General features: G+C 51.6%; 3 protein-coding genes across 5 annotated transcripts in view; 1 reads left to right on the top strand and 2 right to left on the bottom strand.

The window, feature by feature from the left end:
- SMYD4 (SET and MYND domain containing 4) overlaps positions 1 to 1902 on the top strand; it is a 50579-nt gene extending 48677 nt beyond the window's left edge. For both annotated transcript variants that reach the window (XM_032428651.1, XM_032428653.1), the window contains exon 11: positions 369 to 1902. In XM_032428651.1, the coding sequence (XP_032284542.1) occupies positions 369 to 522 (154 nt within the window). In that variant the 3' untranslated portion in view covers positions 523 to 1902. The remainder of the gene's footprint in view (positions 1 to 368) is intronic.
- Positions 1903 to 2249: 347 nt separating this feature from the next.
- SERPINF1 (serpin family F member 1) lies at positions 2250 to 13706 on the bottom strand. Of its 2 annotated transcripts, XM_032428655.1 has the most exons (9): positions 13550 to 13676; positions 10561 to 10601; positions 9790 to 9881; positions 7685 to 7883; positions 6929 to 7084; positions 6335 to 6538; positions 5033 to 5175; positions 3598 to 3808; positions 2250 to 2919 (listed from the first exon to the last, which is right to left on the bottom strand). In XM_032428655.1, exons 3-9 carry the CDS (start codon positions 9871 to 9873, stop codon positions 2660 to 2662), a joined length of 1257 nt encoding a protein of 418 aa, XP_032284546.1. In that variant the 5' UTR covers positions 9874 to 9881; positions 10561 to 10601; positions 13550 to 13676; the 3' UTR covers positions 2250 to 2659. The 2 variants fall into 2 exon arrangements, with proteins under 2 accessions (XP_032284546.1, XP_032284545.1); XM_032428654.1 differs by lacking the exon at positions 10561 to 10601 and having other exon boundaries at positions 13550 to 13706.
- Positions 10615 to 13542, bottom strand: LOC116647346. Its single transcript, XM_032428656.1, has one exon. It carries the CDS (start codon positions 12946 to 12948, stop codon positions 12043 to 12045), a length of 906 nt encoding a protein of 301 aa, XP_032284547.1. The 5' UTR covers positions 12949 to 13542; the 3' UTR covers positions 10615 to 12042.
- Positions 13707 to 19559: the final 5853 nt, after the last annotated feature.

The following is a 19559-nucleotide window of genomic DNA, read 5'->3' as shown; positions in this document are numbered from 1 at the left end:
CCAAGACATAGAGGTTGCCCATTTGGTCAAGAGAACAGGGCTGCAGAGTCAGGTCTGGGGTGGACTTGGTTACCTGCAGGTGAAGACTCCTGAGGAAATCATGGGATAAATCCCAGATTGAACACCTTGAGATTTGCCTATTTCTCAGGACCTTAGAATCTTTATGCTTTTTCTCATAACTTTGTTTTCAAACTCTGCCTTACAGTGTGTTTGTGAAGGTCTCTCCCCTACCCTTCTAGATTGTGAGATCCCTGAGGACAAACTGATCTTAGATAATTTTGTATTCTTCACAGGGTGGGAGTAGGCCCTTGATTAATGTTTGCTTGACTGAATGAGTGGCTTCACTCCTTTTACCTCCTTTGGTTCAGGTTTGCAATCCCAGAAGCACTGAACACAATACAGAGGGCAGAAAAGGTTCTGATGGTGCACTATGGCCCTTGCAATGACGAGATCCAGGAGCTACAGAAGATGAAATCTTGTTTATTGGACTCGCCACCCATCTCATTGGGGCCTTCAGTGTAGGAACCCAAGGTTTTCTTCAGATAGTTAACTACCCTCCCGTAAAAACTCCCAGTTCCCAGAAAAGACTTGAAACTAGTGTCTGGAGAGCCTAAGCCCTTTAAAAGGATTTTGGCTGATCTGCAGGCATCTGGATGTTATCCTGGGGTTTTGGCTAGACTCCATCTCACTAAATGATGATAGTCTATTTCCCTGGAACATTCCTATGGCTTCTAGTAGTAATGACATGTTATGTACCACTCCAGTGGGAACTTATGCTCTTAGTAGTTGTGTTGTAATTGAAAAATAATTATAAAGCAAGAAATCACCGAGGCTCCTTACCTCTAGAGACATCATTTCATGTTATCGTATCTAGCTTTCTCGAATCCTTTGTTAAAACTGGTACAGTGTAAATTGTGAATAGAGAAATAAGTATGGGGCCACTTTATTGTTGGGCAGTCTCTTCCTGGGATGGCAACTCTAAATTTGTCTCCTACCAGTTTTCCAGTCCTTATTATTGGCCTCTCCTTCTGAACTCTTGGCAGACCCGCTGACCAAACACTAATAGAATCATTGCTGCTTGTGGTTTCAGACTCGAGCGACAGAAGGGAGGGGTGATAGCTCTTTTCTGCCTGGATGTGTAGAACAATAGTCTAGATTTCCATCCTGGCCAGAAGGCTGGGAGACTCTCTGTTCTGAAACCTGGTTGCCATATCACCGTCCGTGACCGAGTGGTTCCAGTGAGTTAGTGGAAAGGAACGTCAGGTCCACGCTGCTTTGAGAGCTTGCCCTCCCTGGCCTGCCCAGGAAGTCCCCGCTGCTAGCCTCAGCATTCTCATCAGGAAATGAATAGCCTGGAGATGTCTGGCAGTAGCTTTTCAGGAAACTTAGTGTTTAGAACACAGTTTACATTCAAACGTGTGAGTGAAGGTCAGGCAGGATCTCATTTATTCTTCTTTCTACTAATTCACTGTGGCAAAACAGTGGCCAGTGAGATTTTTTTTTTCATGGAGATAAATTTTTCTTCTTGAAAATTTAGTCCTGAGGACAGCTCTGTATTCTGTTCCAAACACTTGTCATGTTTCATGTTCCTAAAAAAAGGTCCTCTTATACTCTGTAAAATAGGCATGCTTCCTTAAAAAGAATGTGTTTAGAATTTTCACATGTCAGGTTCCCATTTTAGGTGTACTTGGGAGCTTTCCTTAAATGCTTTATGAAACATTTCCTTAAGTTACAGATCACCTCTCTCATCTGTCCGTGTGTTACCCTGTGTTGGCAGGTGACATTAGCTTGACTGGGGGTATCTGTGCTTGCGTGGAAAGCTGACGTTTTGGGGTGCCTGGGTGGCTCAGGCGGTTGGGCATCTGCCTTCGGCTCAGGTCATGATCCCGGGGTCCTGGGATCGAGCCCTGCGTCGGGCTCCCTGCTTGACGGGGAGCCTGCTTCTCCCTCTCCCTTTGCCTCCACTCCCTCTGCTTGTGCTCTCTGTCAAATGAATAAGTGAAATCTTTAAATAAATAAATAAATAAATAAATAAATAAGCAAGCTAAAGTTTTTGGGGGCAGCTGGGTGGTGCAGCCAATTCTTGGTTTCGGCTCAGGACGTGGTCTCAGGGTCATGAGATCAGGCCCCGCGTCAGGCTCCGCACTCAGCACGAAGTCTGCATGAGATTCTCTCTCCCTCTCCCTCTGCCCCTCCTGCTCGTGTGTGCGCTCTCTCTCTCTAAAATAAAATAAATAAATCTAAGAAAAAGAAAAGCCCTAAGGTTTGATTTATTTAAGAGCATACTCCACTGATTGTGGGCGCAGGAGATACCCTCTTGCAAGCATTAGTGGCCCTAGTACATAAACACTCCCAGAGCAGAGAATCCACCCTGCATTATACAATGAAGGTAACTAAAAGTTCTTATAAGTGGTGACTTTCTGCAGAGTTTAGAGAGACCAGGCTATAAGTATAGGACCAGCAAATCACGAAAGGGCTATTTATCTTCATATTAAACTTAACATAGCTCAGAACAGAAGGAGGAACAGGGCAACAAAAGTTAAGGATAAAGCACTTTTATTGCAAAGTATACACTGAAACATTGTAGGGGCAGCCTTCATGTACTATGTAATCTGCCATCCCTCGAGGGTTTTGTTCTTCCAGGCTATTTACTGGAGCATTACATGCCCCTGGGGTCCAGAATTTTGCCTATGAAGAGAAGGGCCCCTGTGTCTGTGTCTCTCAGTACAAAGATGAAAGGTTGGTTGAGGTGATAGTCCAGGGGAAAGGTGAGGCGGGCAGGCTGGAGCCCTGGGCTGGGGGTGGTGCCTGCCCCATCCTCGTTCCACTCGAAGCCAGATCGATGTTCCACTTGGGTAAGTTTAATAGGTTTGCCTGTGATCTTGCTAAAGTCTGGCGAATCAAACAAGGATTGCAGTTCTGCAGAATTGAGAGAGATTTCCATTAAAACCCTGCCTTACCCAACACCCCTCGAAAGAATAGAGTCCACTTGGATGGGAGTCCTGATTCTCAAGAAGGCAGGCAAGCTGGGAGTACATCACCACTTTGGACCCTCGGTGAGGTCTGTAGACCTCTGGGCTGGGTAGGGCTTAAGTGACTTGCCCAAGAGCACACAGCAAGTGAGGTTAAGATTAAAAACCAGCTCTGGGGCGCCTGGGTGGCTCAGTTGTTAAGCGTCTGCCTTTGGCTCAGGTCATGATCCCAGGGTCTTGGGATCGAGCCCCGCATCGGGCTCCCTGCTCATCAGGGAAGCCTGCTTCTCCCTCTCCCACTCCCCCTGCTTTTGTTACCTCTCTCGCTATGTCTCTCTCTGTCAAATAAATAAATAAAATCTTTAAAAAAAAAAAAAAGATTAAAAACCAGCTCAACAGACCTGTCGAGAGACAGTGTTCTGTTACAAGATACGTGCTTTTGGGGCTGAGGAATGTGTCTGATAAGAAAGGCAGTTCAGGCTTCCCCTCCAGCACTGCTAGAATTAAGGAATCATCCATGGCCTCCCCACAAAGCCATAGAGCCCTTGAGTGCTGCTTAGCACGGCTGGAAAGCTCAAAGGCTCAACTCCACCCACCCAAGAGCAAAGTGGTCTTGCAGACATACTCATCTCCTGCAGGGACTTAGTGACTTCGCCTTCATAACTCAGCTTCAGCTTGGGGATGGTCAGGACCGCCTGAATGGTCTTCAGCTCTCGGTCGATGTCATGAATGAACTCAGAGGTGAGGCTCTCTTCTATCATGGTCAAGTTCTGGGTTACTTTCAGGGGCAGGAAAAAGATGATACTCGTGCTGCCAGTCAGGGGCAGCTGGGCAATCTGAAACAATAGGGAGGGAGCACATGGGTTAGTCCCTTGGAGCCCAAGAGCCCAGGGCTCGACACACACTCCACACTGCCTCCTCCTCTCCTGCAGTGGGTCCCTGGCCGTGCTGTCCCCAGCCCCTCATCTATTTAATAACTGTCCCTCTTGGCCATTGCCTTCTGGCAGCAAGATGTTTACTGAGGTTCCTTCAAAAAAGTAGACCGTTGTCTTTTCTTACCTTGACCTAATACCAACTGAATTTTCTCCTGTGGTTCAAGGAGCTAGAATTGAATTCCAGGTCTGTGTTTTCTCCCAAAGATTGTCTGCCAATAGTGACTGATCATCTGTTATATACAGAGCCCTGGACTAGAAGTGGGGGGTGTTGAGTACAGCAACACAGAAGCAGTAAAACAAAAAATGGGTCTTTAGGGGCGCCTGGGTGGCTCAGTTGGTTGAGCGTCTGCCTTCGGCTCAGGTCATGATCCCAGGTTCCTGGGATCGAGTTCCACATTGGGCTCCCTGCTCAGCGGGGAGTCTGCTTCTCCCTCTCCCACTCCCCCTGCTCGTGCTCTTCCTCGCTCTCGCTCTCTCTCTCCGACAAATAAATAAATAAAATCTATAGAAAACAAAACAAAACATAAAATGGGTCTTTTGAGCAGAGGTTCTTAACCTTAGGTCCATGGGACAAACAGCAGCAGGAGTCCTAACAGCCCCTGAAACCACATACGGAAATATGTGCGTGTGCATACGTGACATTTCTCTCAACTGTTTTAGGCGTTTTGTCAGATTCCCAAAGAAGAAGGTTTAAGAACTACTGACTTAGAATTAAAAGATGTGAGGTATATGTGAAAGACTTAGAATGCCAGCAATTTGGAGTGTGTGACAGGTTTTTTTTAAGTTTGGCTTTGGATTCTAGAAATAAAAGTTCCCGCCAAAGAAAGAAAAGGAGAGGCAGAGGAAGAAGGGGAAAAAAGACAAGAAAACACCAACATGTGAGTTGCCCAGTCTCAGCCCATTTCACATTATCTCTTAATCCTTACAACAAACCCTAAGAGGATAAGTTTCGATACCTATCCTTCATTTTAAGAAGAAAGGCTCAGAGAAGCTATTGACTTGCTGAAAGCCACACAGCAGGCAGAATTTAGACAGCTGTCCCATCTCACAGGTCATCCTCTTCCCACTATGCCATCCTGCCTGTCTGTCCTCCCCCGACCCACCACTCCCCCAGCCCCTACACACCTTGCAGTTGAGATCAGAGTCCAAGCCGTAGCGTATGATGGCCTTAGGGTCTGACATCATGGGGACTCTCACGGTCCTCTCCTCATCCAAGTGGAAATCCTGAAGGGAAGTCTTTCTGGAGTCGAACTTTGTTACCCACTGCCCTGGAATGAAACAGATGGAGTGCCCTGAGCCCCAGGAGACCAGGCAGGCATTGGGACCGTGCCGGGAGACCAAAGCCTATTGTTGAAAGCTGCCTGGCTAAAGGAATCTTAGAGGCCCCGACCGTCAGAGAACAGCTCTGTCTCAGAACATGCGGGCTGGACCACAATATGTCAAGGGCCTGAATACCCTCCACGTAGAGACTCGGGAGGAAATAGGAGGCATCATTGATTTGACCATCTGGATCATACAAATTCTGCAATGGCCTGGGAGAAAAGTCAACTGGTGTCTCCTTCTGCAGTGAGGTGTCTGGGGGACAGGATTAAAGGAGGTCAGAGCCGCAAGGGACCCCAATATCACCCCTCTCACATCCGGAAAAGCACCAGAGCTCAGAGGGGTGGAGGCCCAGGCCAGTGCTCACAGAGAGGTGATTACCAAGGGGACCTTTAATATGCTGACCTGTAACGGCTTCTCTCACTTTCTGGAGATCGGTGCTTCAAGTAGGGCCTCTCTCAAGGTCAGGGGTCCACTGGCTACTGCCTGATAGACGGTTATAAAGCATTTTAAGGAGAGGTTGCCCCAAATCCCACCCAAGTCTTATCTGAATGGGGCCGGCCTCACACGGTCCGTGGAGGAGTCTTGGGCACGTCACCACAGCAGGATGCTGTTCGAGAACTAACAACGGTTTGTTGAATCCTTGTTGTGCCCCGGGCACAGTGCCCCGGTGGATGTGAAGACAGGAGACCATGTAGACAGCCAGCCTCCGAAGTAAGTGTGTCAGCCCGTGTTAGGGGTGAGGGAGCCAGGAAGGCCGGGAGGCCTGTGCAGGGCTCGACGCCAAGGAAGGCCCAGCTGGGCTTTGACCCTCATCTGACTCCGGCCCGGATCTCACGGTGCCCACCCCCAAACAGGCACAGGAGAGCTAGCGCTTTCTTCTCTCTGCTGGGCTTTGTGCACGGCCTCTTACGCTTTGTAGACACGCACTGCATGTTTGCCTGGGACCAACGACAAGCACGGAGCCCTCAGGCAGGCGCCTTTCCCAGGCTGTCCTCTGGCTTTGCCTCTCCGTTCCTGCTGAGCTCCGTCTCTGACGTCCCCCCTTCCCCAGCCCCTCTGACACCCACCACCCACCCTTGGCCAAAGGAGAAGTGAAGCCCTCACCCTTGAAGTAAGCCACACCAAGGAGGAGAATGCTGACTCCACTGGGGATTTCCTGGGTGGACCTAGTGATTTTCCCTTTCATCTGGGCCTGCACCCAGTTGTTAACCTCCTGAAGGTCCAAGCGAGGGTTGCCGGTCAGGATTCTGGGCCTGGTGCCATAGGACTTCTCCAGTGGGGCGACAAAGCTGGATTTTACCCGCAACTCTGGGTAGAGAGGAAGCAGAAGTGAGTGTGCTCTGAGCGCTCACCAACACCCGCTCTTGGAGAGCGCGCCCGGCTGAGGCTCTGGTTTACCACGCAGCAGGCCCTGACTTCCCGAGACTCTGTGCCAGCTTCCCCAGGACAGGGAACAAGGAATTTCACTCATTGCTCTTTCTCTTCAGGGTACCGCCCTCCCCCGGCCCTCCCACTGTCGCCCTCAGTCTACTTCCTCTTTCTGATCCTCTTTGAGCTCACGGGGCCCCTGCCTACCCACCAGCGCCAGGCCCAGCCTGGGCAGCCGTGATCTAGTGTTTAGAAAGAACCCCCCCTTCCCCCCCGTGCAGCATAGAGCCCCATATTCCTCAGGCATCCCGGGCTAGCCAGGTGACCCACTCCTCTCAAAGATGATCCGGGAGGCACTCTTGAAGTTCTTCTCAGGGACAGTGACGGAGGCAAGGAGCTCCTTATAGGTGCTGTGGATGTCCGGGTTGCTGATCAGGTCATAGTAGAGAGCCCGGTGAATGGTGGATTCCGTCCGCTGTTCCGCTCCTGCCAGAGAGACCAGGGCGGGAGCGTTAGTAACGGGCCACCCGGGCGCAGGTCAGGCCAGCTCCAGGGACAGGACGGGGACACCACGCTCTTGGTCTTCCACTGTTCATACTGAAGGCATTCTAGGTGGGCAAGAAATTCGAAGGCAGTGGAAGAAAAACAAGATTTTCCTGAAGCAGGCAAAGGCCAGGAGGCCTAGAGAGAGCGACAAGGGCAGGAGGGAGGGTTCAAGCCCCTGGGCTTCTCCGGTCACAGCTCTTACCAGAACGTTTTGCGGTCACCTGCTCCCGAGTCTCCCCCAGGAACAGCTGTGACCGGGTGAGGGCAGGGACCACGCCTGCTTGCGGGCGGGGCACCCCCAGCGTCTAGCCGGACGGCTGGCACGCAGAAGCTCGTGTATGGAATGAGTGTTGAAGTCATCCCGACAATGAGTGGTCGTGAGGCCACGTCCCCGGGTCGGCAGTGGTCGGCGCCCTCCGTGGAGCCAGGGAGGGATCGCCGGGCGGCCGCTCTCTCAGCACCTCTCTGCCCCTCCCTGAGGGGCCCGCGTCTATGCAGGGGCCTCCAGGACCCCGGGGCCGTCCGCATCTGAGAACTCACCCAGCGAGAGCGCAGAGAGAGCGGTGGCCACGCTGAGTGGGGACAGCAGCACGTTGGCCGCGGGGCTGAGGCCGGACCTCACGCGGTACAGATCATAGCCAAAGTTGGAGATGGCCGCTGCCAGCTTATTCACAGGGACCTTGAAGAAGGGGTCCTCCTCCTCCACAGGCACCCCTGTGGTGTCGGGAGCTGGGGAGTCCTGGATTTGAGTACAAGGACCGTCAGAGATGAGCTGTGCGTGACCGGAGCCCTCGTTGCTCTGAGTGGGATTGTCCTTCTGGCCCCTTCGAGACGTCCTGCTTGAGTACCCTACGTGTAGCCTAATGTTGGAAGGAGGGTGTGCTCCCGGATCATGCTGGAGTTCTCGGCTGGGGACAGGCAGCCCCACACGGAAATTAGCTGACTGAAACACTAGTGACCTGTGAGCCTCAGGCCTGTGACATACTTAAAAAAAGAGAGTGTGAGGACGCCTGGGTGGCTCAGTTGGTTAAGCGTCTGCCTTCAGCTCAGGTCACGATCCCGGGGGTCCTGGGCTTCCTGCTCAGCGAGGAGCCTACTTCTCCCTCTGCTGCTTCCCCTGCTTGTGCTCTCTCCCTCTCTGACAAATAAATAAATAAGATCTTTAAAAAAAAAGAGAGAAGGAGAAGAGCCCCTCCCTTCCAAGGAACCCTGCTCAGGCCAGAGTAAGCTGCCTGTCTGTTCCCCCCTTGCTTACTGCTCCCAGGTCTCTACCTGGGCCCTTCTATGATCCCCCCACCCTGTGTCCATCTTTCATGGCCCTGATCACATAGTATTTCCTCCACAACTTTTCCCTAATCACTCCAATCTGAAGGCACTTTTTGGTTTTCTGAGCTTTTTACGGGGTCAACTACCACTTATACTAACCACCTACCATGTGCCAGGCTCTGTGCTGGTTCTTTTCATTGGAGTTACTTCATTTCATGCTTGTTGATGTATTTGATACCTCAAAAGACTGAGTTCCTTGAAGGCAAGAACTGAGTCTTCTATATTTCCACCCAGCCCCAGCCCCTACAGAGCAGGTATTCGGTAGGTAAAAAGTAAGTGACTGGCCATAATGGCCCTGCAAGGGTGGTTTTCGTTTTTCTTTAAAGATTTATTTATTTATTTGAGAGACGGAGAGGGAGAGAGAGAGAGCACAAGCAGGGGGAGCTACAAAGGAAGAGGGAGAAGCAGGCTTCCTACTGAGCAGGGAGCCCGATGCGGGACTCGATCCCAGGACCCCCGGGATCATAACCTGAGCCAAAGGCAGACGCTTAACCTACTGAGCCACCCAGGCGCCCCAGGATAGGTATTTTTAATCCCATTTTATAGATAAGAAAGAGACTCAGGTCAAAGTGGCTTGTCTATGGTAACAAAGCTAAGTGAGAGGTAAAGCCAGAACTTGACAAAGTCCAGGGTTCCAGCCAGTACGCCCGGGTTGCCCTGGCCTCTCACTGTCCCTTAGCATAAGCTTCTCAGCGTCTGCCTTTGCAGTCGGGCCGTGCTTCCTCTGGACAGGAAAGAGGCCTTGCCACACGCTTCCATCTCCACTGCACAAATATCCAGGACCACCACCCAGTCAGTGAGACCCACAAGTAATGCATAGTAATGAGAAAAGGTCTTCACTGAAAGGGATCACCCTAGGCTTGCTAGACTGCCTTCACTTTTCACCTTCTGGGATCTTCTTTTTGTCTCCACTATGTTGTCTGAAAGGCAAGGCAAGATGATAGGGCGCCTGGGTGGCTCAGTCGTTAAGCGTCTGCCTTCAGCTCAGGTCATGATCCCAGGGTCCTGGGATCGAGCCCCACGTCGGGCTCCCTCCTCAAGGGGAGGCCTGCTTCTCCCTCTCCCACTCCCGCTGCTTGTGTTCCTGCTCTCGCTATCTCTGTCTCTGTCAAATAAATAAATAAAATCTAAAAAAAAAAAAAAAAAAAAGGCAAGGCAAGATGTTTTCTGTCTCTTTTGCTGAAGGAGAAATCAAGGCCTTATCTGCACATAAAGGCCAGAGCCTGGCCTGGAACCCGGGTGGCTGTCCTATCTCCCGTGCTCCTTGCTAAGGAGGGGCTGGGATTGCTGACACCCCGCCTCACCCCAGCCCCACTGACCTCCTGTGGGCTGCCGGCGCGGTCCTGGCCGCTGCTGTGCCCGAGGAGGGCTCCAGTCCAGAGGAGTAGCATGAGGGCCTGCATCCTGGGGCCTGCAAGAAAGCAAGAGGCAGCCAGCCGTTTCCCTCCCCCGACTGCCCCGCTCCGCCAGCCACGCTGAGCGGGGAGCAGGAGCTTGGCAGGACTAGGCACCTTGCCTCCGACCTCCCCAGGCTGGAAGTGGACCCTCAACTTGAGGGTCCCTCCCTCTGATCACCTCACCACCCCTGCACCTGCCTCATGGCCTACAGCCCCAGGATGAGCTTGTGCTTTCGTCCCCCTGTGTGTGTCAGGAGCCGTCGGGGCCTAAAGCTCCAGGGCCGTGGGGACCCAGCAGTGGACTCCTCTGCGTGGCCATGGCCTAGCACAAATGCACAGCAAGGCTCTTCTGGAGGCACCTGACCAGCTCATGATACAGGATTTGGGGTAATGTCAGAATGGGACAGAATCTAGTTCCCATATGTAGAATTCCAGAATACCGAGAATGGAGGCATCTGGTCCAGCTCCTTGCTATCGATACCCAGGAAGTTCTGAGACTCTGTCCTTGAATTTACTCTGGCCTAGAACCTGTGGCCTCATAAGGGACTCATTCCCCTCGCAGATAGTTCTCTAGGGAGAGTTCTTACTCTCCTGCTAAGGAGCACTGGGTCTAGGATCAGACAGCCTGGGTTCAAATCTCAATTCTAACTCACAGTGTCTTCTCTTGCAAAATGGAAATCAAATAGTTCTTACCTATTGTGATGCGGATTAAATTAGATAATGTCTCCAAAGAACTGAACAGCGCAGAGACAGGTGAGCTCTCCAGCGATCCCAGAGCTAAAAATGTGTCTCCCTACACCTGGAACCCCAGGGCCCCCCTTCTCTCCTGGGGAGCCAGCTCCTCTGCCCCCTACCAGCTCAAAAATAGCTCTTACACCCTCAGAGCTTTTTCTCCTTCAGGTTAAACCACCCCAGGTCGCTTCATGTCCCCCAGCAGTGGCCTCCTCTGACCAGCTCCCTCTGGCCCCTGGACCACAAGGGAAAAGGGAAATCTGAGTCCGGGGCTCTATGTATGCCACCATCCCTCAGCGTCCTGCACTCGCTACATCCATGAGCTCACCCCTTGGAGTCAGGGTGTGGGGTAGCGGGAGGGGATGAAGGCAGCTAGGGGGGTTTCACAGATAGGATCTTCCAAGGGGCCTTCTGTTTAAAAAGTGGGACAAGGTCTCAGTAACTAGGACCTTTGCTTGGTCCGTGTCCTCCCTCCCATCCACATTGCCAGGTCAACAATTCACAATGTCTGTCTTCCCTGCCCCCACCTCCCCTACGCACACGCACGCACACACAGGCCGAGGGTCTCCAGCGCCTTCATCGTCATCTGTTTATATGCCCATAAATACCCTCCCACACGCGCAGCACACATACTTTCCTGACTTCTCAGAACAAATAGGAAAGCTGGGAGTGCGGTGTGTGATTTTTGGCCAAAGTCCTTAGAATCAAGCCAGATAATCCACCAGACAACACTGTAGAGATGAAAGGCAACAAAAGAAGAGACCGCCTCCAGAGTTGGCTCAGTTTATGGCTGGACTGCTTTCTTCCCAAACCCTGATCTGGAACTTGTGTTCCAGAGAGAGCCCCACAGACCCCGAGGGCTCAGCCAGCTACTGTCCTACCCAGCTGCCCCTGGCGCTCAGGCAGAATCTTCCACTGAGGCACCGGGACAAGCTTTCTGCGGCACCAGATGGAGACCCTGAACATCACACAGGCTCACTGATGCTCTCGCCGCCCTCCCGCCCCACCCCAGAGCTAGCGGGAGTCTTCTTGCCTGAGCCCCAGCAGACTGGTTTATCAGACACCCAATTCTGTGAGATGTCTAGGCGGCAAGGGTGCAGGAGAAGGCGTTCGCGCTCGTCCCTCTGGCCAGGGTAGGGAGCTGAGGTAGGAGGGACATGGGGGTCAGCCTGCCATGGTGTTTAAGAGAACTAAGCTCACGGTTCAAATGCACTTGAAGGTCAAACCTTCTCTGTAGGAGTCCCTACAGTCAGCCCAAGCCCCAGGCTGTGGGATCACGGTCCCCATGTGGGTGGGCTGAGGACTGAAGGTAAGGTGAGGGACCCTGGCCCTGAAAGGCACATGGGTCCCCAGCTGGTCCAGAGCCAGTTGCTGGGACATGTAGTATTCATGGTACCTCTGAATCCTCCACCTCAAACCCTGGGGATGAGGGAAGAGGAGAGATTATGGAGAGCCCCTGAAAAGGGCCCTGGGAGGGCAGAGAGTCAGTGTGCATGGGGTTGAGGGTCCCTCTGAGCCCACCCAATACCCTGTCCAAGGGGATTGTTCCATGGCCTGAGGGCAGGCAGCCGCCGCCTGGCACTGGACGCTGATGCCCTCTGTCCAAAGGGCAGTATCCAAGCCAGACTCCTGTCCTACCAGGAAGGGGAGGCCATGAGGACGAGGTAGATATTCTCGCTGTTGGACCAAGGTCAGGTCTTCCTTTCTGCCACATTTACCAAAATCAAAAGAGACACAAGGAAATGGGATTTTGTGATCTTGCCTTCCAGCTGGGAGGATAAATTTGAGCCAGTACATGTGTTTCAGATTAAATCCAGTTGTGAGACAAACACCATCCCTCCTCCCCCTCCTCCTCCCTGCACCACGCAGCCTAAAGCCACATGGCGGTGGACCTCCTGGGCTGTGCAGGGAAGGGCGCCGCCCTCTCTCCTGGCTTCGGGAGGGAGGTTCCGAGGGGTCCCCTCCAGGCCCACTCCACCCGTGGCAACCCCGCCAGTCCCCATGTAGCGTTCCTTCTCGAGTCTTGGAATCTGAGTGAGTCAGGGCAGGGCACCCATGAGTTCCACCTCCGCACTGCCCAGGAGGACCGGCCCTAGAAGCAGAACCCCCTGGCCCCCTGAGCCTAGGGGCTGAACTCCTGGAGGATGGGCATGGGCCAGACAGTGATGAGGTTTCTGGGAAGCCTGCGGCTTCTCCTGGGCCCAGACCCTCCCCTTGCTGCGGCTTACCCCGGGAAGCGGAAAGGATGCGGGCCGCTATCCTCTGCAGCACGGGGGCCGCGGGCCCCCAGACCCCATACACTGGCTGGACTAAAGAGCGGTCATTGTTTGCCAGAGGCCAAAGCCCCATGGGTCTCCCAGTGTTCACTGGCAACTAATTTGGCCAAAGAGAAGGGGTGGGCACTGGATCAAAGGACCCAGCTGTCCTCCCTCCCAGTCTTCTGTGGGGCTCAATAGGCCAGTGGCCTATTGAATCAAAATCAGCACCAGTTGATTTTGAAAAAGCAGCAGGGAGCTGAGCCCAAGCCAAGGCTGGACTGTGGGGGCCGGCTGCCCCCTGACTGCCCCAGGGAAGCCCAGCTGGGGGACAGCCTCCTTCCCTTGGGGCGCCGGGGCCCGCAGAGCCCCTTCGAGGTGCTGCTCAGATGGGGCCCAGCAGCTGCGCCCTCTGCTCCTTCCCACCACTGCCCTCCCCTGTGGCTACCCACCCACTTCATTCAAAAGTCTTCCCAGCCTCTTCTCCTAGTGGGGCAGTGGGCCTTGGGGATAATTGGGCCCTGGCCTTCTGAGCCCCAGCTCCCTCTGCCCCCTCTCATCCTCTCACCCCGGTGCCCAAGCTGCAGGAGCCACTGTCCCCCACCTCCTCTCCCTTGCACCCCTCTTTGCTGCTCCCCAGAGTACTCCTGCCCCTTCCCAGGGCCCCCGGCCCAGGGGAGCCTGTCCAGTCTTACCCTGACACTCGCGCCAGACCAGGAGCTGCTTTCCCTGTGGGTGTGCCGGCTGGCCAGCCTAGGTCTGCAGGCCCAGGGGCTCCAGCCTGCGCCTCCCAGTCCAGAGCCCAGCACGCTTCAGATTACAGCTACTCCCTTCTTAAAGCGACCTGCACTCAATTCGGATTCTGTGATTGCATCATTGCCTGATGATAACTTTAACCCCCTGCTGCCCTTCCACCCCACACGGCCAACACACCCCTCCACACAGCCGCCTTCCCCACCAGACCTTCCTTCAGGGCCCTGGCCTTCCTCCTGCCCGCGGTCCCACCCCCAGAGGGCACCCTGGCCCACCTGGGTGGGAGACAGGGCCGAGGAACAGTCTTCTGGAGGAAGCCCGGAAGGCAGGCCGGACCAGAGCAAACCCTGCTCCTGTGCTGGGACTCTAGATTTTTCCTGGTCCTTGGTTCTGGCACTAACTGGGGTTTGGGGAAGACAACTCTCCCGGCTTTCTTGGCTGAAAAATGAAGAGACGGAACTGGGATGTCTATTTGCTTTTTCAGCCCTAGAATTCTGTGATTTCTGAAGATCAGAAAGCACAGTGGAAAAAATATCCGACCGGAGGAAGAATTGAGCTGTGCTATAACCATTGGTCCTAAGGGGAGGCCGACTGTGTGCCTGGCACTGCCTAGGCATCGTAGAGGTCACCTAGGCATCGTAGAGGTCACCTAGACAGGACAACACCTAGGCCCTGCTCACCTGGGATGCTTAGGACCTTACGATGTGGTTGTGAATCTAAAATCGACGTGGGAGGGGCACCTGGGTAGCTGAGTGAAGCGTCTGCCTTACACTCACATCATGAGCTCGGGGTCCTGGGCTTGAGCCCCGTATCGGGCTCCCTGCTGAGTAGGGGAGTCTACTTCTCCCTCTTCCTCTCCTCTCTCCCCACTCATGTGCGCACTCTCTCTCTCTCTCAAATGAATAAATAAATCTTTTAAAAAATAAAAAATGAGAAATAATTAGTGTAACAAAATGCCTTCTAGGCAGGTATGAGTGTTGACCGAAAGCCCAGTGGTCATTTAGACGAGAGCTCAGAGAAGGGATGGAGAATGCTCCGGGATATATAGCTGAAGGAAGAGAAAATTTAGGGAAACATTACCTCATGTGAGGCTCCCGGGAGCAGAGCTAGAGCCTCTGGGTAGAACTTCCCAGTGGGCAAGGTTCAGCTTTATGTAAGAAAAAATGTATCAACAGAGTTCAATCCTTTCATCAAAAAATGGAGTACCTCCATGCAAGGCACTAGCTAGGTATGTGGAGGAGGAGGAAGATGTAGATGAAAATAAGACTCAGTGGCACACTCCAAGAATTTACTGGCTAGTAAAAGGCTGGTATGAGGACAGATCATTCCACTATAATGTGACACATTCTATGCCAGCAGTCTCTACAGCCAATACAAAACAATAGCCACCAGCCATGTGGCCACAGAGCCCCCGAAATGTGGCTAGTCGGGGCTGCTGTAAGTGTAAAAAACACACCAGACTCTGGATATTTAGTGTGAAAAAAATAATGTAAAGTATCTCAATAATTTTAATGCCGATTATATATATTGGGTTAAATAAAACATATTATTAAACTTAATTTCACCGATTTCTTTTTTAATGTGACTACCAGAAAATCTTAAATCACATATGTAGTTTGCATTGTATTTCTATTGGACAGCATTGTTCTGCAGGGTGTTGTGGCAATGTAGTCGGAATATATGAACCTAAGCTGAATCTTGAAGGGTGAATAAGAATGGGCTAAGCATAGAAAGGCAGGAAGGGCATAACTATCCATGTGGACAAGTTAAAGTTGGATCCCTATCTCACACCATACACAAAAAATAGCTCTAGCTACATTAGGGATTAAACGTGAACAGCAATTTCTGTTTTTGCAGAGCCTTTCTTTCTTTTTTAAAAAATATTTTATTTATTTATTTGTCAGAGAGAGAGTGAGCACAAGCAGGTGGACTGGCAGGGAGAGGGAGAGGGAGAAGCAGACTCCCCGCTGAGCAGGGAACCCAATGTGGGGCTCAATCCCAGGACCCCGGGATCGTGACCCGAGCTGAAGGCAGACGCTTAACTGACTGAGCCACCCAGGTGCCCTGCAGAACATTTCTTAATGACTTTTTATTCAAATTATTTAAGAATAGGCATTTTGTTCACATGGTTCAAAACTCAAAAGCAACAAGAGGTAAACAGTGAAAAGTCTTCCCCTCACTGTGATCTCCAGTTACCTGATTGCGTTCCCCGGAGACCTCTGATGTTAATCTCTTTCCTATGTATCCTTTCAGAAATATTTTTAATGCTTTTAAAAAAGCAAATACCAACACACATATACAACAGGAAAAACTGTAAATGTTTTAGAAAAAATATAGATGGATCCCTTTGTGATCTCTAGGTAGAAAGGATTTTTTTTTTTTTTTTAGGGGCGCCTGGGTGGCTCAGTCAGTTGAGCTTCCAACTCTTGATCTCAGCTCAGATCTTGATCTCAGGGTCATACGTTCAAGCCCCATGTCAGCCCCACTTCAACCCCCAGGTCAAGCCCCACACTGGGCTCCACAATGGGGGGTGGAGCCTACTTAAAAAAAAGATTTTTGGGGGCACCTGGGTGGCTCAGTCAGTTAAGCGGCTGCCTTCAGCTCAGGTCATGATCCCAGGGTCCTGGGATCGAGCCCATCGGGCTCCGCGCTCGGCGGGAAGCCTGCTTCTCCCTCTCCCACTCCCCCTGCTTGTGTTCCCTCTCTCGCTGTGTCTCTCTCTGTCAAATTAATAGAATATTTAAAAAAAAAAAAAAGATTTTTTTTTTTTAGACAAGACACCAAAAGAAGCAGAGATTATAAAAATTGATAAATTTTTAAAAAGAATTTATTTATTTATTTGAGAGGGAGAAAGAGAGAGAGCAAGAGAGAGCACAAGAGCAGGGAGAGGGAGAAGCAGACTCCCCACTGAGCAGGGAGCCTGATCCGGGGCTAGATCCCAGAACTCCAAGATCATGACCTAAGCCAAAGGCAGACGCTCAACCGACTGAGCCACCCAAAAGATTGATAAATTTGACACTAAAGTTAAAAACTTATTTACAGGAAGAGATACCATAAAACAAAGTGAAAACAAAAGACTCACACTGGGAGAAAATATTTGTTACACAGGTAACTGACAAAAAAGATTATGAAAAAAAAATTATGCATGGTAATATAAAAAGAACTATAAATTAATACAAAAAATAAAAACTCAGCAGAAACACAGACCCAGGTAATTCACAGGAGAAGAATCCTAAGTGGCCAATAAACTTCTGAAAAAGATGTTTCATCCTCACCAGTAATCAGGGGAATGCAATCAAAACCATAATTTGACGAGCGTATTTCACGCTCATCAGATGGCCAAATTTTAAACATCTGACAAGACCAAGTGTTGATGAGGATGTGGCAACCAGGATCTCTTCTGCCCTGCTGGCGAGGATGTGGGAATGTAAACTGACGCAACCACTTTGAAGAAGAATCCGGCCCCAAATGGCAAAGCTGTGCATAACCATATATGGCAGCCCTTACAATTAAAGATGGGTAAACCCAAACCCACAACTCAGCAGTTCCACTCCTAAGCATGTGCGCTGGAAAAACTCCACATACGTGCACAAAGTATGCATGTACAAGAATGTTATCGCAGCACTGTTTGTAGCGGCAAAAAAAAAAGTGGAAGCTCCTTGCGTGCCCATCAATAGCTGAGTGGATAGAGATGGAGAAGTCTTACAGCCCTGAGAAATCGTGAAGGGAAGCCACTTTTATCAACATAGATCTGTCCGCTGAGCAATGGCCTTATGCAATTCATTATACCTTTTTGCGTGCTCCAATTATTTCATGGTAACTTACAAAGAAAGATTCATCTCTCCTCCTCCGATTGCCGTGAAAGGTGTCCCGCTCCTGCCAAAGGAGGGGGCCTCCACTGTGTGCTCTGTGGGCTCTGCTCCTGCAGGTGGCCCCTCTCCTGCCTAATCCACGTATCCATCTCTGAGGGCCATCCCACAGCCTTCAAACATCCTCTGTCACTCCCCTCTTTGGTGACACTTCCTCTGTGACACATCCCCTAAGGCTACTGTCCATTTCTCCGCTCTCCCTCACGGCCACGAGGGAAAGAGCTATTTATTCTTGTGTCTGTACTGTCTTAGCGCCATTCCCTCCTCAACCCCAATCTCGCTTCTGTGCCCATCTCTCCACTGAAACAGCTGTCGCCAGGTTCATGGGTGACCTTCATGTTGACCACCAATAGGACATCTCTTCCCTGGACAGCAGGCAGGAGAGCAGACTGTTCCTCCTTCTTGAAACTCTGCCTCTGCACACACTTCCATTCCGGCCCCCCACCTCACATGCTGCGTCTTTTCTGTCTCCTTTGCTCACTTGATCCGGGACCCCTTTTCCTTTCCATCTATATCTCCTCTCCTCTTAGATTACCTCCACCAGGGGCGCCTGGGTGGCTCAGTCGTTAAGCATCTGCCTTCGGCTCAGGTCATGATCCCAGGATCCTGGGATGGAGCCCCACATCGGGCTCCCTGCTCAGCCAGAAGCCTGCTTCTCCCTTTCCTGCTCCCCCTGCTTGTGTTCCCTCTCTCGCTGTGTCTCTCTCTGTCAAATAAATAAAAAAATCTTAAAAAAAAAAACAACCCAGGAATCTGAACCATAAAACCCGCGATCCTTAAGCCTTTCCTTTCCCTCATGTCCGTACAATCTATGCACCAATTCTATAGCACTACTCGCAAAATATTTTTGCATGGTGACCCCTTTCCTCCATTTCCACAGCCGACACCCTGGGCCAGGCCACCTGTCTCTTGCCTGCTAACCCACGCTTGTCCCTCTACATTCTGTTCTCCACACAGCAGCCAAGTGAGCCTTCTAGGGCTTACATCAGACCATGGCACCCCTTAATTAAAAGCTTTCCACAGTGAATGGATTACTGCCATCCACAGCCCAGATGCATGTCACAAACATGAGGTTGAATGAAAGGAGCCAGACCCAAGAGAGCAGACTGTATGATTCCTTTACATGGAGTTCAGAACCAGGAAAGAGAAATCTGTTATTAGAAGTCAGGGGAGTGACAGCGCCTGGGTGGCTCAGTCGTTAAGCGTCTGCCTTTGGCTCAGGTCATGATCCCAGGGTCCTGGGATCGAGCCCCGAGTTGGGCTCCCTGCTCTGCGGGGAATCTGCTTCTCCCTCTCCCCCCTGGCTCGTGTGCTCTCTCTCAAATAAATAAAATCTTAAAAAAAAAAAAGAGTGAGTACTGTTTCCTGATGTGGGTGCTGGTTGCACAGGGGTATTTGATTCATGAGAAAAGTCATTAAGCTCATATACAGTTCTGACTTGTGTACATTGTGTATATTTCAACAGAAAATGTTACCTTGTTTCTTGTCTAGACCACTCTACCGCTGGATTTAGGCTCTGGGGGGAGGGGGACGGATCTTGCCGGCTTGCTCACTGCATCCCCAGAGCCTGACGCACTGCTGACACTCATGGGCTCTGATAAGGACTTGCAGGGGAATGCAGGGAAGATAGCCAGACCAGGAGCAGGGAGAACCTAGGAGGCAAGGGCAGTGACCCTTGGGCATGACGACCAGATCCATGGCTTAGAGCCAGAGTGGAGAGGAGGAGAGAGCTGAGAAAGATTTTGCAGGTAAAATTAAGTTGGTGGCTTGCTGATTTAACTTTCCAATTACTTCTTACTCCTAAGATAAAAACAACAGTCTTTACGGGGGCCCTAAAGCCCCAGATGCTCCCCTCTGACTCCTTCCGACCCCTCCACCCCAGCCCCGCGGATCCCCGGCTCAGCCTGAACCTTCCGCGCATGCTCCCTCCAGGAACTCCGCCCCTGCCACTCCGCTGCCCGGGAAGCTCTGCCCCAAGCTGGTCCACGGCGCCTGTCCTGACCCGCTTCAGGCCTCTGCTCCCACACCACCTCCTGAGGGAGGCCTTCCCTGCTCTACTTCTCACCACAGCGCGTCCCACCCT

Source organism: Phoca vitulina, unplaced genomic scaffold (assembly GCF_004348235.1).
Source record: "Phoca vitulina isolate PV1807 unplaced genomic scaffold, GSC_HSeal_1.0 scaffold40, whole genome shotgun sequence".
Classification (NCBI taxonomy): domain Eukaryota; kingdom Metazoa; phylum Chordata; class Mammalia; order Carnivora; family Phocidae; genus Phoca; species Phoca vitulina.
Note: the sequence above shows the minus strand (reverse complement) of the source record. Positions and strands in the feature narration are given on the sequence as shown.

Bases quoted from the DNA above. Each gene is read 5' to 3' on its own strand.
- SERPINF1 (XM_032428654.1), bottom strand. From the start codon at position 9,873: ATGCAGGCCCTCATGCTACTCCTCTGGACTGGAGCCCTCCTCGGGCAC. The intron at 6,539-6,928 runs GTGGGTCACCTG...CTCTCTACCCAG, and splicing joins CCGGATCATCTTTGAGAGGA to AGTTGCGGGTAAAATCCAGC. The intron at 3,809-5,032 runs GTGTGTAGGGGC...CTATTGTTTCAG, and splicing joins ACTCTGATCTCAACTGCAAG to ATTGCCCAGCTGCCCCTGAC.
- LOC116647346 (XM_032428656.1), bottom strand. From the start codon at position 12,948: ATGGGGCTTTGGCCTCTGGCAAACAATGACCGCTCTTTAGTCCAGCCA.